At 44.7% G+C, this 18582-nt stretch overlaps 1 protein-coding gene across 1 annotated transcript in view; it reads left to right on the top strand.

The window, feature by feature from the left end:
- ptgfrnb (prostaglandin F2 receptor inhibitor b) overlaps positions 1 to 18582 on the top strand; it is a 38971-nt gene that overhangs the window by 378 nt on the left and 20011 nt on the right. Inside the window, exons 2-5 of the mRNA XM_069675165.1 lie at positions 4271 to 4383; positions 4484 to 4742; positions 8510 to 8917; positions 11551 to 11964. Coding sequence (XP_069531266.1) covers positions 4271 to 4383; positions 4484 to 4742; positions 8510 to 8917; positions 11551 to 11964 — 1194 coding nt within the window. The remainder of the gene's footprint in view (positions 1 to 4270; positions 4384 to 4483; positions 4743 to 8509; positions 8918 to 11550; positions 11965 to 18582) is intronic.

Below are 18582 nucleotides of genomic sequence, written 5' to 3'. Positions count from 1 at the left end.
CTCCGATATGTGTCGGTGTTCTCCAGCACAGGGAGCACAATGTGGAACCCCGTTTGGAAATGCGCCAATTTAATATTAACTTGTTTCTCGGCAGTAGACATGCGTTAAAAAGATCAGTTAAAGAATTGTCAGTGTCTTTAACATCCATACACCAGTTCGGCCAAATCTAGTACGTCTTCCAACACTTTATCACAATTAATTTGAAACATTTTTTATCTGCCTCACGTGTGTAGTTTAATGGAAGAAATCTGGCGTGAAACGAGCAAACCGGTTTAAAAAGTTAGAATTTAAGTGAAAAAGAAGATTGGTTTGGTTTATTGCATAGTGCCGAATTTTCGAGCGAGTCAAACAAATTGAAGAAAATATGTCGGCTACTTCCTCATAGATGTCTGCAAGTGACGACACGCAAAAAATGTTAATATTCCTTGTTGTTAAACGGAGTTTGACATGATGGTAAATCCCTGTCAGCGGGAACTTCACCTAGCTCTGATTTAAATCAGTGTGTAGAAACGTCTTTGAAGTGATGTGCTAATGTGATGATTCCTTTAAAGGAGTGTCTAACTCTTATAAATAATTAAAGATAAATCTAGTCTAACTGTGTGTGACTGTTCCTCCATGAAGCCAGCGCGAGCTAACCCGCTCTGACAGGGTCCCATTAGCCCGCTTACAGGTCAAACTGGGCCATTATCATGATTAGCCTGGAATTCATACCCGAGTCAAACCAGGCTGACTAACAACCAGTCAGTGCTTAGTCATCATTAGGGACAAACCTGGACCTGTTCACTAGCCCAGCTCAGGGCCAAACCGGGCCAAACAGGGAGGTGTGTGTATGTGTGTGTGTGTGTGAGACTTGGCTTAAATTAGTGCAGTGTAAGATGATCAAATGTCGCCAGCTCTCCTGTGGTGTGTGTTTCTCTCTCTCTCTCTCTCTCTCTCTGTGTGTGTGTGTGTGTGTGTGTGTGTGTGTGTGTGTGCGTGCAGCCGCAGACAGGTGGTCACATGAACATAAAGTATGTTTTTAAACATTAAAATCACACTTCTGCTTAAAAGTAACCGCACTTCCTGAAACAGCCGAGTTTCTGATTTTAACAGTCTGCTGCTTGCAAGTCTTCTGTATAGCTTCCTGTCCAGCTGAGTATAGCTTCCTGTCCAGCTGAGTAAAGCTTCCTGTCCATCTGAGGATAACTTCCTGCCCACCTGAGTATACCCTCTTGTCCACAGAGTAAAGGATAGCTCTAACAGTTCATGTTTTTTGAAATCACCCCGACGTTTCCATCCATCATGTTTCCGTCTAACATCACAAAAAATCTTCTGAAACGTCTCGAGCCGTTGTTCCTCGTGATGATGTGTTCAAGGTCCCATCACGTTGGAACTTTGGGCTTTGATAGAATGAAACTTCACAAACACACTGATGTCTCTCCTCTGTGGGATAATCTGATAAACACGTTGTTTTTTAAATGAGACCTGGTCCATGTGTTCTTCTAGTTTTAGCATCATCGATGTGTTCAGGTTAAATTGTCTCCCCTTCTCCGTCTGTGAATGTGTTTTAGGAGTAATATAGACTCTTTAGATTGCTAAGCTAATGTTATTGTTATCCAGTGAATGAAACGGCAGCTAATGCCAGCTAGCTCCAGCACAGAACACGGTGCCCCCCTCGGTTAATGTTCTCCACTGAGTGTAACCGCTCTCGCAGAGATTTAATGATCAGAAGAACCTCTCTCAGGCTAACTGGGGTTTATGTCAGGATGTATGTTGGGTTCAGGAGGACGTGTTGCAGACAGACAGAGTTATAGCTGGTCTGTCTATTTATAACACTTCACATCGTTGTATTAAACAACGTGATGTCACAGTGCCCTCACATCGAGCTGACACAGGTGTGTTTCCTCTTATGTCATCTACCTCGATGTGATGTCAAAGCAGGAGGAAGCACTGTGGTAGAATTGATCAGAGTTTTTACAGAAGGTCAGTGAACACACCATGAAGGAGGCATTCAGCCCTGCTTTCTGTTTCTCTGTTCTGGTCACATGACCTGCAGCCTCTGGGACCAACTCACCTGCTGGCTGAGAGCTCACAGAAGCCCCGCCTCTCATTGCACCTCACTGGACAATCAGAAAAAACACTTTTTTATCAATCACGCCACGCTGAACAGTGCACGTCCAGGGGTCCGTTTCAGAAAGCGGGTTTAGTGAAAACCCCGGGTTTGTTAACCCTGAAATGAGGGAAACCTCGGGTTTGCCGTTTCAGAAAGAGAGGTAACTTTAACTCTGAGTTGGTTACTATGGTAACTGTGTCTGTGAACCTAACCTGGGGAGAGCAGGTTTTCTTCAGGAAACTCAGAGTTTGGCTCTGTCTCCTCCCTCTAGAATATAAAACCCTCATTCGACTTCCTCATTCATTCAGCCCGTCTCACGCGTGTGTTTGAGCGGTTACAAATTTAAAAGAAGAAACGTTGCGTCTCTGTGCTGCTCTGACCGCTTTGCAAAAGTCTTTTTTTTTAACTAACACATTCAGTTTAATCAACATGAATTATAATGTATGTGAAGTCAGCATCATGTTAGGGATAAAGCTAATGCACATTAAAACAGCCACTGAATGATATTTCATTTGTTTAATATTTAAAATATGATTGAAGTGAGGTTCAGCCATGAGCCTGTTCTGCCTGAGCCGCACCTTTGAATGATGTTCTGGTATTTTATTTTTAGCTGCTTCCATGTACGTTCTTTTCTCCCGTTGGATTGCTCCTAAATTAATATAAATTTTAGCTTCCGGTCGTGATTAAGTATTAAATAAATAGACCAGTTCAAACGTACGCGTTCACTCGAGCAGCAGTTTCTTCCCATGCAGCTTCTCTCTCTTTTGCAGCTGCAGCCGTGTTACTTTATGTTTCTAAAAACATGCTCGTATTGCTCGTATAACGTCCGCATGAGGATTTCGAGCTCCACTGGTGTGACGTAGGAGGACCTCTTTTTGTGTACCGTTGCCACGGTGAATCGTGGTATCGGGGCTCCATTAATGCTGGCTTTTTAACTCCGGCTGAACCTACTCAGAGTTGATTGAACTAACTCTGATCAGCTGTTCTGAAACCAAAAAGCCAGCGAATTATAACTCGGAGTAAGTCAAACGACAGTCCGGGGTTAGACTGAGGGTTTGTTGAACCTCCTTTCTGAAACGGACCCCTGGTGCGTTTACAGGACACAGCCAACACACATTCACAGTGTGACACACTGATGTGTAACCACACGCTAATTATCATCTCCAGTAGGTGGCGCTCTGACTCTGACAGTACAGACAGGTGGATGCGTTCAGGTACACTGATTGGAGCCTGTAGCTGTGTCCCAATCCAGGGGCGGCAGCCTTCGAAGGAGGCGGTCCATGGAGGATGCTCCATTTATACCCTTGCGTCACCAAACGCCGCTCCTGTCACCTAGCAACAGGTAGCTAGCGAGCTAACTAGTTAGCATAACTAACGTCGAGTCAGTTATTTTAAAGATAATTTGTTTCAAGGGCCCTTTCGTTTTCTTAAACATGTGTAACACAGCTATTTGATTGAGTTGAAACCAAAAACTCGGGTGCATCCTTCGCGGCCGTGGAAACGGAGGACATATTTGTCGGCCGCATGTGAAGGAGCCTTCGACGCGCTTCTGTGACGCAATCAGCCTTCAAATACCGCCTTCAAAGGCTGCAGCCCCTGGACTGGGACACAGCTTGTAGGTTTGATTTACAGCGACTTCCTGTTTTGTGGTAAAAGTTGAACTTTGGCCGCGCCTCTCAACGCTAACTTCACATTTATTTCCCTGCTGAGAGAGGCAGGCAGGCAGGGACTTCTAAAAGAAAGAGTTTGATCATTTTTCTGTCCTAAAGATGAATCCTCACCTGCTTCAAACACACCTGAACACACACACAGATCAGCTGTAGTTTATTATTCTGTATGGACCGATCAGAAGGCAGCATCTCGGCTGATCTGAGATCAGAGGTGAGAGCTGGAATGTGGAACAGGAAGTCAGAGAGGAGACACGTGAGCTGATGTGAGAGCAGGTGGATCATGATGTCAGGTGAACCGAGCAGAGCTCAGAACGCCCTCCAATCACTGATCTTTATATATTTACATCATCAGAGTGTGGATAAGTCATCAGTGTCGGGCTGAAAACGGGGAGCTGCTTTTATTCATTCAGCCTGTATTTACATCTGGAGGAGTCATTGGGGGCATGACCTTAATGAGTCTCAGCTCCATCCGTTCGTCCACACTGACAGTTTGTTTGTGTCTCTGCAGGTGGGGGCTCGGCCCGGGTGGTGGAGGTGTCTCCTGGTCCGTTGATCCGGGTGGAGGGTCAGCCCGTCTCCATCAGGTGTGACGTCCATGACTATGGAGGACCAAGAGAGCAGGTGAGATTCCTTCACACCTACACCACACTGCAGGGTGTGATCCTGCTCTTATTTCCCAGAAGCCCCTGCAGCTGTATAATGGTCTCCCTCGGTCCTGCAGGACTTTGATTGGATGATGTCCCATGATGCCAGCGGAGAAAAGATCAACATCATTTCCACCTTCGACGCCAGCTACTCCCACGCGTCCCTCAGCCAGCGCGTGGCCTCTGGAGACATCTCGGTGGTGCGTCTGCAGGACAACCAGGTGGAGCTGAAGGTGGCAGAGGTCAAGTCGACAGACGCCGGATACTACTGGTGCCAAACACCGAGCACTGACTCGGACATCAAGGGGAACTACAAGAAGGAGGTCCAGCTCATCGGTAAGAGATGCTGCTTTCATTTAATTGTCCTGTTTGAATGGATCTCCTACAAAAACTACAATAACCACAGACTTTAATCATTATGCAACAGAAAGCTGAGGGTTTACTCTTTCATGTCATCATGTGTCTCCTTCAAGCATGACATCATTACATAAAGTTACATGTGGTTAAAGATGGCGGAACAACACGAGGGCCGTCATGTCGAAGCTCTGTTGATGATGTCATCATGTTGCGTTACAATGGCGTAGGCAGCAGGGCGGTCTGCAGGAGATCACTGTTTGTTTGAATTAATGTAAAATGCAAACTCTGTTAGCTTAGCTTGTCCTTTGATTGATTTGAAAATCTTCCAGGAAGTGACATCATGACTGTGGGAGTTGTTGGCTGCTGTCTTAGATGCTCTAAAATGAGTCATCAACAGTTGGTCTAATTATTCATTAAGATGTGGGAGGACTGAGCAACATCAATGATCCATGGATCTGTGCTATAAATGACCTCATTACACCACAGCTTCAGTGTGACGCTGTTCAGACCTTACACATTGCCCTTTATTTTTTACACATTACCCATTATTTTTTTTACGCATTGCACTTTATTTTTTACACATTGCACTTTATTTTACACATTACACCTTATTTTACACATTACCCGTTATCTTTTTTTACTCATTACCCTTTATTTTTTTTACGCATTTCCCTTTATTTTACACATTACCCTTTATTTATTTATTTTACACATTACCCTTTATTTATTTATTTTACACATTACCCTTTAGTTTTTTACACATTACACTTTATTTTACATATTACCCTTTATTTTACATATTACCATTTATTTTTTCACATTACAATTTATTTTACACATTACCCTTTATTGTTTTGTTTTTTTTACACATTACCCTTTATTTTTTTTACGCATTTCCCTTTATTTTACACATTACCCTTTAGTTTTTTACACGTTACATTTTATTTTACACATTACCCTTTATGTTACACATTACAATTTATATTAAATATTACACTTTATTTTTTACACATTACTCTTTATTTTACACATTGCACTTTATTTTACACATTACCCTTTATTTTTTACACGTTACACTTTATTTTACACATTACCCTTTATGTTACACATTACAATTTATATTAAATATTACACTTTATTTTTTACACATTACCCTTTATTTTACACATTGCACTTTATTTTACACATTACCCTTTATTTTTTACACATTACTCTTTATTTTACACATAACCCTTTATATTTTCACATTACACTTTATTTTACACAATACACCTTATTTTACACATTACCCTTTTTTTTTTTTTACGCATTACCCTTTATATTACGCATTGCCCTTTATTTTACACATTAACCTTTATTGTTTTTTTTACACATTACCCTTTATGTTACACATTACACTTTATATTAAATATTACACTTTATTTTTTACACATTACGCTTTATTTTACACGTTACACTTTATTTATTAAAAACGCATTAAAAATTTACAGACAGAAAAGGAGATGAATTATCCTCAGACATTGAGAATCCATACGTTCCTTCACCATGAATAATCCCTATTTTATATTTCACATTCATTAGCTTTGTTTTAATAACCGTGTTTCAATCTGAACATCCGGAAGGGTTATAATGACAGAAACACACACACACACACACACACACACACACACACACACACACACACACGTTCAGGATGTTTAAAATGACACACACACATACACACACACACACACACACACACACACACACACACACACACACACACACATGAAGATGTTCAGACTGTGGCAGCAGGTGAGTCTGAACGCAGCTTCACTCCCAGACTGCTCGTTAGATTCACTGTTTGTGTGCAGCATGTGTACCAGAGTTTGTTCTGTTTGAAGCCTGTTTGTGTCGGAGATGATGAGATTACACACACACACACACACACACACACACACACACACACACACACACACACACACACACACACACACACACACACACACACACACACACACACACACACACACACACACACACACACACACACACACGCTGGTTATGTAAGGAGAAGTGAAGTTCAGGTCGCTGAGGGTTTGAAAACTCTTTCAGGCTCTTTTTAATTGATGCAGCAAAACGCAGATTATTGGTCCTGCCTTCGTTATCTGACACACACACACACACACACACACACACACACACACACACAGACTGCCTTTTGGTCGCCATATTTGGGTGAGAGGGTGGAGCAGGAGAGGAGGGAGGGGTTAGCAAACGCTAAGTTATCAAAGCTAAACAGTCCGTGGCTAATTCATTAGCTGCTAATGAGCTAGTTAACCATCAGGTTGATCTAATCCAGGTGAAACTCTTTGAACACCTGGCACCTGTTTGCAGGTAAAGGTGATTTCTGTTTGTACCTGGAGCTGTTGCTGTAGAGTCAGACGTGTCCAAGCGCACAATGATGACTTCCTGCCGCTGACACGTCATTCTTCTTTACAGTGGAGGTGAAGCAGAATTGGGGTGCTGGTTTAGCTCAGTTGGTATAGCACGCTCCCCATATACAGAGGCTACAGTCCTTGTATCATTGATCGCAGGCTCGGCTTCCGGTCTGCAGATCATTTGGTGCATGTCGACCCCCACTCTCTCCTCCCAACATGTCCTGTCTATCTTAAGCTGTCCTATCCATTACAGGCAAAAAGCCCAAAAAATAATCTTAAAAAAAAAAAAAGAAAACAGAAATAGGAAAGTAAGATATAAGAAATAACAGTTAATATTGTGCTCTCAAAAATGTCAGACACACAGACACCGCCTCCCTCCATCCTTTATGCTCAATTATAAACTTTTTCCACTGTGTCCAGCTGAGAGAAGCACTTTGTCTCTCTGAACGTGTAGAATCTCATTTTTCCCACAGGCCCTGAATGCATCAGGCCATCTGCTGCTTCTTGGATTCGTTTGAGAGACGACTAGAAAAGAATAATTCACCTTTCATGTGGAGTATTCTGGGATGGAACTGGACACAGTTTAGAGCTGCCATGTTCATAAAGAGATAAATCATTAAAAAGTTTATTTTGACAGTCCCAGCGCTCACTTCCTGTTTCTGCAGCCATTTTGTGTTAAAATGTAAAATAATGAATTAACAGCAGTGTGATGATTAACCCCCCACTGACACCCATCCATCATCTCATGTCTGTTTCTCTTCTTCTCCTCCTCCTCCTCCTCCTCCTCCTTCTTCTTCTTCTTCTTCTTCTTCTTCTTCTTCTTCTCCTTCTCCTTCTGTATTTTTGAAGTGTAGGAAGTCCCAAACAGGAAGTGCAGACTGTTTAATCTCCTCTTAGTGACTCAGCAGTTTCAGAGTCGATACTGACACTGTTTCCTGATCAGATAAAACCACAGAATGAGTTTTACCTGAGCAGGTACACACCTGCGTGAACACAGCTCTGGGTGTGTCTCTCTCTCTCTCTCTCTCTCTCACACACACACATACTCAAGCACACGCGCACACACACGCACACACACACACGTTAAATCATTAACAGCTTTATAAGGAGCTGCTTGTTAACTGTTTACCTGCCAGGTTGTGTTGACCTACATAAGTCTGAATGAGTGAATATTCACATGAAACAAGCTTTTATTTTGTTGACTAAAATTATTCTTAAATTAGTTGCTTTATATTTGTTATATATTATTTGTATTATTGATATTGTTTAATCAGAAGTTTGAAGACATCCGGTTTTATTCATGAATTCTTCTCTTCTCTTCTCCAGTCATCCCAAACACCCTCAAAGTCTCCCCTCAGACTCCATCCCCCGTTGTCCCAGAAGGAAGTGACATCACGCTTTCCTGTAACGTGACGCGGGATCTGGCCCAGCCCACCTACCTGTCAGTCACCTGGTCGGTGAAGAAGGGGACGTCCTCGGAAGACATCTTGGTGTTTGGACCTCAGGGAGACGTTGTAGTGGGGTCAAAGTTCGCCCGACGATTCGCTGATGGAGGAATCCGATTGGTTCCTGGGAGGAACGGCGTGTTTGAGCTGGTGGTTTCCAGGGTAACGACGTCTGATGGTGGGATTTATGAGTGTAACGGGACAGAGTGGACGCACGAGGACGGAGGGAAGTGGGTGAAGATCGTGGAGAGCAAGAGAGAGATGGGTACTGTGGCCGTCACTCCTACAGGTGAGACAGTGTTAGCATGTTAGCATGTGGCCTTCACTCATACAGGTGAAACAGTGTTAGCATGTTAGCATGTGGCCATCACTCCTACAGGTGAGACAGTGTTAGCATGTTGCTGTCACTCCTACAGGTGATACAGTGTTAGCATGTGGCCGTCACTCCTACAGGTTAGACAGTATTAGCATGTTAGCATGTGGCTGGCACTCCTACAGGTGATACAGTGTTAGTATGTTAGCATGTGGCCGTCACTCCTACAGGTGAGACATTGTTAGCATGTTAGCATGTGGCTGGCACTCCTACAGGAGTGCACCTGAGACAGGTTTCGCATGTTAGCATGTGGCCATCACTCCTACAGCTGAGACAGAGCTGTTAGCATGTAGATAGCTGTTTTTTTCTGGTTTTTGTTTTCAAACAAAAGTGATGAAAAGTGAAATTAGTTAGCTTTGATATAAGAGACACAGGTGAGAGTGTGTTAGCATGTAGAAGTTAGCATTTAGCGCAAAGGTGCTAGCATGCAGACTAATGGTGTTTTCTATAGTACCATAGTGTTTATCTATAGAACCAATCAATCAAATTTGAATTTGATTGATTGGTTCTGTAGATAATGACACCACAGTAGAAGAAACAGCTGATCTCTGTTGTTGACTTCTTTCTGTTTGCTGAAACTAAAGAGGGGAGAGAGGACGTGGGAGAGGTCTCTGTCTGTCTCTCTGTCTGTCTGTCTGTCTGTCTGTGTGTCTTTCCCTCGCTCTGTGACCCCTGTCTGTCTGTCTGTCTGTCTGTTTCTCTGTCTGTGTACTCACAGAGGCCTCTAAACCCACCGTCTCTCTCTCTGTGTGGACTCTGTATCTTCATCTCTGTGCTTAAACACTGTCCTCTTCCTCCTCCTCCTCGTCCTCCTCCTGAGAACCAGCCTGTGGTGTGTAATAAAGCAGGCCTGAGCGTCCCTCTCACTTCGTGTTGACTCTGTGTGGAGTAAAGAGGATGAGAAAAGTCAAACAGAGCGGGCTTTGTGTCTTTTGTCCTCCTGCAGACACCATACACAGACACAGGCTGTTCCTGGAGACAGCATGAATGTGAGCGCTGGTTTAAAGACAAACAGGAGAGAGAGACGGCTGCTCTTTTTAAACAGATGAATTCTGAATGTTTTGCTGTTGGTGCTGGAACCAAAGATCGATTATATCGTGATATTATTATTTATCGCCTCTTTGAAGCTCATCGCACCCTCTGTGCTCCTGTTCATCTGTAACCAACTCATTAACTCACTCACCTGTTCATCTGTAACCAGATAACTCATTCACCTGTTCATCTGTAACCAACTTAACTCGCTCACCTGTTCATCTGTAACCAGATAACTCATTCACCTGTTCATCTGTAACCAACTTAACTCGCTCACCTGTTCATCTGTAACCAGCTAACTCGCTCACTTGTTCATTTGTAACCAACTTATTAACTCGCTCACCTGTTCATCTGTAACCAGCTAACTCACTCACCTGTTCATCTGTAACCAGCTATCTCACTCACCTGTTCATTTATAACCAGCTAACTCGCTCACCTGTTCACCTGTAACCAGCTAACTCACTCACCTGTTCACCTGTAACCAGCTAACTCACTCACCTGTTCATCTGTAACCAACTCATTAACTCACTCACCTGTTCATCTATAACAAGCTTACTCACTCACCTGTTAATCTGTAACCAGCTAACTCAATAGCCCCTTCATCTGTAACCAGCTAACTCACTCACCCGTGCATCTGTAACCACCTAACTCACTCACCTGTTCATCTGTAACTAGCTAACTCATTCACCTGTTCATCTGTAACCAGCTAACTCACTCACCTGTTCATCTGTAACCAGCTATCTCACTCACCTGTTCATTTATAACCAGCTAACTCGCTCACCTGTTCACCTGTAACCAGCTAACTCGCTCACCTGTTCACCTGTAACCAGCTAACTCACTCACCTGTTCATCTGTAACCAACTCATTAACTCACTCACCTGTTCATCTATAACAAGCTTACTCACTCACCTGTTAATCTGTAACCAGCTAACTCAATAGCCCCTTCATCTGTAACCAGCTAACTCACTCACCCGTGCATCTGTAACCACCTAACTCACTCACCTGTTCATCTGTAACTAGCTAACTCATTCACCTGTTCATCTGTAACCAGCTAACTCACTCACCTGTTCATCTGTAACCAGCTAACTCACTCACCTGTTCATTTATAACCAGCTAACTCGCTCACCTGTTCACCTGTAACCAGCTAACTCACTCACCCGTGCATCTGTAACCACCTAACTCACTCACCCGTGCATCTGTATCCAGCTAACTCATTCACCTGTTCATCTGTAACCAGCTAACTCATTCACCTGTTCATCTGTACAAGCTAACTCACTCACCTGTTCATCTGTAACCAGCTAACTCACTCACCTGTTCAGCAGGTATCAGATCAGTGATGTGTCCTGGTTTGTGCAGAATTGATTCAGTATAATGGCACGATGCAGGATGAGCTGTGCGTTATCAGAGATTAATGCACACCCTGCAGCCAATCAGAGTCCAGCATCATTCAGACCATGTGATATTAACCCTTCATGTTACAGGAAGTGACTGAGTGTGTCTCTGTCTCTCCTCTTCAGGTCAGTCCCTCAGTGTCAAGGCCTCCTCCTCCTCCTCTCTGCTCCTCTCCCCCGGTAACATGCTGACCCTCCTCTGCTCCGTCACGGCCGACAACCTGCCCGCCCTCGCCCTGGAGGTCACCTGGCTGGCAGACGGGCATGACATCATCACCATGGAGCGCAGTGGTGTTGTGATCGCCAACACCTCCTCCAGCGGGGGTCAGGGGAAGCGGGGGGAGGCGAGCCTGGAGCGCACCGCAGTGGGGGAGTACAGACTTGGGGTGAGGGGGGTGAGCGGGGAGGACGGGGGAGCGTACGTCTGCAGGGTCCGAGCCTTCGTGGAGAAAGGAGGGAGGAGCGCCGGAGGAGGAGGGAGATGGCACATGGCGGCAGAGAAAGTGTCCAGCGTGGTGACGGTGAAGGTGGCACAGATCAGTGAGTCCAAACCTATATTTAATCTATATATATAATATATATTTAATCTATGTTTTCATAGATTCAAGCTGCTGAAAGAGGCTCTGATCCGTCATGCCAATAAAGCTCCTGGTTTTGTGTGTGTGTGTGTGTGTGTGTGTGTGTGTGTGTGTGTGTTTGGGGACACTGGAGAAAGTGTGTGAAGTAAAAGTGTTCAGCTCTTCTTCTGTGATTTGATGACGTGTGGACGTGTAACAGAGCGGCGGCGTCTCAAAGGGAAACTCTTTAATCCTCTGGTCGGCCTGTCGACTCGTGCTGCGAGGACGATTGATTAGTAATGCCTGTCCTGTGCTCTGCTCGCGATGGCTCTGCTGCGAGTGTGTGAAGCCTCTGAGGAGCAGAGCTGTCAGACCCCGTCGACTCAGCGCTCTGCGTCTGACGTGGTGGGAGGTCTCGGTGTCCGTCTGTCTCTCTCTGTCCCTCCTTCATCGGCTGCTTGAGCTTCACATCATGTTTCATGTTGTTCAACAAAGTTAGGAAAGCCAAGTCTAAGCTAGGCCTGCTGGTTTTACATGTAAGATAATGTTATACAGGCATGCAGCTTATTAATCACTCAGTACCAGGTGGTTTCAGGACTGAAGAGGTCTGATTGGTTCCCTGCTGAAGTGTGTTTGACACGAACATGTCAAACATGTCTGCGTCTCCAGGACTTTAGCTTCAGTAGCACTATCATGTCCTCCACATCAAGGCCTCAGCCCCTCTGTGTGTACACAAGCGGGAATCCTTTGCTCGACCCCCCCAACACACACACACACACACACACACAAACAGAAACGGACCTCCAGGGCTGCAGAGACTGTTACAGGCTGAACTCTGATTATATTGTGTTTAATACATAAATCTACTGCTAGCAGCCTGTTAGCTTATAAACTAGCTTAGCGCTGGAGGCTGGAAGAAATGTCTCTTTAAGTTTAAACAAATCCACCAATAAACCTGCCAGAACAGGTGGGCTCATCGAGGACATTCAGAGGCAGCTGCAGAGACGATGTAGATGATGTCATGGATGATGATGATGATGGTGATGTCGTCGATAATGATGATGGTGATGATGATGATGGTGATGTCGTGGATAATGACGATGATGGTGATGTTGATGATGATTATGATGATGATGATGTTGTCGTGGATGATGATGATGATGATGTCGTCGTGGATGATGATGATGATGATTATGTCGTCGTTGATGATGATGATGATGATGATGATGTCGTCGATGATGATAATGATGGTGACGGTCATGATGATGATGATTTTGGTGATGATGATGATGTCATCGATGATGAGGAGGATGATGATGATGTCGTGGATGATGATAACGATGATGATGATGATGACGATGATGTCGTGGATGATGACGATGATGATGATGATGTCGTGGATGATGACGATGATGATGATGATGTCGTGGATGATGATGATGTTGTGGATGATGATGATGTTGTGGATGATTATGATGTCGATGATGATGATGTCGATGATGATGATGTCGTGGATGATGATGATGATGTTGTTGTTGTGGATGATGATGATGTCGTGGATGATGATGATGATGATGATGTCGATGATGTTGTCGTGGATGATGATGATGATGATGATGTTGTCGTGGATGATGATGATGATGTTGATGATGAAGATGATGTTGTCGTGGATGATGATGATGATGTTGATGATGAAGATGATGTTGTCGTGGATGATGATGATGATGTCGTGGATGATGATGATGTCGTGGATGATGTCGTGGATGATGCCTTGGAGATAAAGTTAAGATCGTCGTCCTCTGAGTTCTCGTCTTCAAAGGAACAAACGTTGGACTTTTCCAAAGCAGTGTTAGCTTTGTCAGCGATGTGTTGACAGACTGTGATAGTGCTGAGTCTGCAGCTGTTTGAACTCCTGACAAACTGTGAATGAATGAATGAGATGGACTTTGATGAATAAATGAATAGTTGTTACATAATGGCTCTCACTCCAGCTACAGTCTAAAGCTGCTGAGACTCACAGGAAGTGAGCGGCACATCGACTCACTCTGAGAGCTGCTTTGTTTTAGTGTTTTACCCCGAAATATTCCTGCCTGTATGTTGAAATGTTCAGGTATGTCGTATTCTTTCAGAGGCTTTGAATTCACAACATTTTGACTTCATGCAATTTTCATTTAAACCCAGCAGGTACTCTTATTCTGAAAGGGCTGAAGCAGGCCGTAGACCAGCGTTAGAGGACAGGAAGTGAATGTGACTGGGTCAAATGTCATGGTCGCCTCGATGACGTCAGATCACATGACTGTTGTGTGACTGACAGGCGGTTATCGCCTCCTCACATCTGTCTCTCTCCTGACACTTCCTCTCTCTATGTGTTTACTTCCTGTTCTTTGGTCGGGAACTTCCTGTCCACAGTTTGTTCAGTGACCTTCAAAATGTTCTGCATGTTTCAAAGTTCCTGATGATGTGCTTTATGTGAGAACGACGAATCCGTCAGTGTGTTTGGTTTCTTCTTCTTGACATATAAAATAGTGTCATCTGGTGATTTAGCATTTCCTTCTGACCCTTCACAATAAAAGCCTCCTGTTGGCTCGCCATAGTCTGCTCTCTTCTGTAGAACGTGTAACTCGAACCTCAGAGTACTGAATTTAATCAGGAGGAACATTCAGACGTGTGAAAAAAATGTTTTTGACAAATTGAAAAAAAGGCAAATTTGTGATTTTATTTTCAATCTGACGAAAAAATCAGGAAATATTGAGATTGTTCAGATCTTGTGTTTTAACCTGCAGTGACTCTGAAACGCCGCCATGACTGACAGGGAGAACATGCTGTCTACATACTTGCAGTGTGTGTGTGTTAGTGAAAGTAGCTTAGTAGTTTTGCTGAAGTCTTTCACCACAGAGACTAAACGCTTCAAACACTCTTTGTGTGTGTGTGTGTGTGTGTGTGTGTGTGTGTGTGTGTGAGAGAGAGAGAGAGAGAGTGTGTGTGTGTGTGTGTGTGTGTGTGTGTGTGTGTCCCACATACTGAGAGGATGAGGCTGTTCTCACTGTGGAACTCCTACAGTTTAGCCTGGGGATACACATTCTTTCACACACACACACACACACACACACACACACACACACACACACACACACACACACACACACACACACACTTCAAATTGACTATAGCTCACATATTTCATCCTCAGTCCTCCTCAGCATGAGCTTCAGCTGTGTGTGTGTGTGTGTGTGTGTGTGCGTGCGTGCACGTGTGTGTGTGTGCGTGTCAGCTCCTATTGTATTGATGTGCGGCCTTGAGGTTGCCCGCTCTTCCCACGATGCTTTGCTGCAAGCTCAGCCCTGAAGGAAGCACAAACAGAGTTAGAGAAAAGTTGTTTAGGAGTTCTTCAAGGCAGAAACACACACACACACACACACACACACTCGGGGGAGGAGTGACAGAGGGTGACAGTCTTCAAAACTGAGTGCATGTGTGCGTCTGTGTGTGTGTGTGTTGTGTCAGCTGGACTTGTTTTCAGACCCTTCACTCAAAAACTGGATTGGAAAATGAGATGCTAACAAAGTGTAGTTAGGAGACCTCTGGTTTCCCTATGCTAAGCTAGTTAGCTCTCTGTCCTCTCAATTTTCAATTCAATTCACAAAGTTTTATTGGCATGAATGTAATTGGTACAAAAATGCCAAAACATCATGTAAATAAAAATATATACAAAAATTTAAATAATGAAACAATAATAATAAAAGAAGACTGATAACATTAACAACAACAACAACAACAACAACAGATAAACAAAAGAAAAGTTGTAATTCAGTGTGTGTGTGTGTGTGTTCAGGTTCCACTGGCTGTCCTCAGGTCCTCACAGGCACTGATCTATTTTGCAGCTATAATCTCACATTGTGGTTTTTCTCCCAGTAAATATGGGCGTTTCTGTGTATTGGCTGTGTTCAAATATGTCTCTCTCGCAGCCTGGTATTTAGGGCATGATGTGAGGAAGTGTAGCTCTGTCTCTACCTGCTGGCTGACACATTGAGTCTGTCCTCCTCTGGCAGCCAGCTCTTCCTATGGTGACCCGTCTCTACACCGAGTCTGTACACCGTCAGGACTTTACATAACGGACCACTTTTGACAGTCTCACATACTCTGCTAATGTTTACTCTCTGTTTAGAGCCAGAGAGCTTTTTAATTTACTCTGTGTTTGGGTTGTTTCCTTCCAACAGCTCATGGATTTGGTGGTGTTGTCCTGAGGCAGGTGTTGTGGTTGTATTGGGGGGTGTTGTGGTCCTGAGGCAGGTGTTGTGGTTGTATTGGTCGGGTGTTGTGGTCCAGAGGCAGGTGTTGTGGTTATATTGGTTGGGTGTTGTGGTCCTGAGGCAGGTGTTGTGGTTGTATTGGTTGGGTGTTGTAGTCCTGAGGCAGGTGTTGTGGTTGTATTGGTCGGGTGTTGTGGTCCAGAGGCAGGTGTTGTGGTTGTATTGGGGGGGTGTTGTGGTCCTGAGGCAGGTGTTGTGGTTGTATTGGTTGGGTGTTGTGGTCCTGAGGCAGGTGTTGTGGTTGTATTGGTTGGGTGTTGTGGTCCTGAGGCTGGTGTTGTGGTTGTATTGGTTGGGTGTTGTGGTCATGATGCGGGTGTTGTGGTTGTATTGGGGGGCTGTTGTGGTCCTGAGGCAGGTGTTGTGGTTGTATTGGTTGGGTGTTGTGGTCATGATGCGGGTGTTGTGGTTGTATTGGGGGGCTGTTGTGGTCCTGAGGCAGGTGTTGTGGTTGTATTGGTTGGGTGTTGTTGTCCTGAGGCAGGTGTTGTGGTTGTATTGGGGGGTGTTGTTGTCCTGAGGCAGGTGTTGTGGTTGTATTGGGGGGTGTTGTTGTCCTGAGGCAGGTGTTGTGGTTGTATTGGGGGGTATTGTTGTCCTGAGGCAGGTGTTGTGGTTGTATTGGGGGGTGTTGTGGTCTTGAGGCAGGTGTTGTGGTTGTATTGGTTGGGTGTTGTGGTCCTGAGGTTAGTGTTGTGGTTGTATTGGGGGGTGTTGTGGTCCTGAGGCTGTCCGGCCCGGGTCATGGGGTCTGGACAGAGCCTTTGGACCAGCTGGCTGAGGGGACTTTTCTCTAACCTCAGCTCTCAGCAACTCAGGAAGAAGGCTGTGTGTTTGTCTCCTACTTTAACAGCACATTCACTGTTGTGTACATAGACTTAATGACATCGTATGTGTTTCCTCCAATGCCACTCTGACTCTGTGTGGCATGAGGGCCTACAGACTCCTTCAAAGGCTTTCGTAAAGCCTATGAAGCATGCAGAGGCCCTTCCTTTCTTCTGCTCGGACTCCTGTTCGATCAGGGTGTGGAAGGTGTAAATGTGGTCTGTGGTGCAGAAATTTGTTCGGAGTCCAATCTGGCATCTATTTAAAACCTGGTGGTCTCTCTGTCCCCTCTCTCTCTCTCTCTCTCTCTAGATGAAGAAGCATCTGTGCTGATAGCATCACTAGCATCTATAGCTCTCCGTGTGCTTCCTATTGGACAGTGTCCACCTTCAGCGGCCATGTTGGCCGGTGTTCACACTGACTCATGCTTTACTTGAAGAGTATTTATAGTTCAGCTTCATATATCACAGAGAACACCACCACACACTGGGCATCTGTTAGCATGTAGCATCCACAGATTCAGAGCCGCTAAGCCTAACCCATGCATATATCTGAGGTGTATTTGTTGTCATATTGTTTGTGTGTGTGTGTGTGTCGTTGTGTAGCCTGCGTGTGCGCTAACAGCCCGGCTGTAATCTGCCTGCACACACAGTAATCTGATTACATGTTGTTTTAGCTGTAAACTGTGATGTAGAGAGTGTCGAGTGTGTGTCGGCCGCCCTGGGAGAGTGTTGACAGAGAGAGGGAACAGCTACGCGCACACACACACACACACACGCTTGGCTTGTTTTGGCAGCAGACCGCATTCTTGTGTCCTGGAAACAGCTGATTGTGAACCTGCTGCTCCGTGACAGTCGTGGTCCGAGGTTCAGCGTCCTCTCTGCTGTTATAAACATGTTATAAACATGTTATAAACATGATGTAAACATGTATCATGAATCCGATGGTTACACGTTTAGTGATAATCATAGAAGTCATGTAATAATGGGGTAATGAGAGTGGATGTGTTCCTGTGTTTGTGTGTCTCTGTGACAGGACACAGAGGTTGTGTGTGTGTTAGCAGAGCAGTGTGTGTGTGTGTGTGTGTGTGTGTGTAAGTCTTTGAAGTGAAGCAGAAACATAATAAAGAGTGTAACGCTGGAACAGTCTCAGTGAGCGTGAACACTTGCAGGCTGCAGATAAAAGCTCATTGTTGTTGTTGACTTTGACCTATTTTCTCCTCTTCCAACTCCTGGAGCCCTGAACAGCACTGTGTGTTAGTGTGTGTGTGTGTGTGTGTGTGTGTGTGTGTGTGTGTGTGTGTGCGTGTGTGTGTTAGTGTGTGTGTGTGTGTGTGTGTGCCCTGATGGAGCTCCATCACACACACAGACTGAGGTCTGACAGGAGGTCACCTGGACGCTCGGTCGGGGCGTTAGCTACCCCGTCCCTGAGACCCACAGAGCTCAGTCTGAGGACGGGGGGCGTGA

Source organism: Semicossyphus pulcher, unplaced genomic scaffold (assembly GCF_022749685.1).
Source record: "Semicossyphus pulcher isolate SPU_LCO1_2020_fin unplaced genomic scaffold, fSemPul1.0.p SCAF_24, whole genome shotgun sequence".
NCBI classification, from domain to species: domain Eukaryota; kingdom Metazoa; phylum Chordata; class Actinopteri; order Labriformes; family Labridae; genus Semicossyphus; species Semicossyphus pulcher.
The sequence above is the reverse complement of the archived record's forward strand: the minus strand, read 5'-3'. Positions and strand labels throughout refer to the sequence as shown.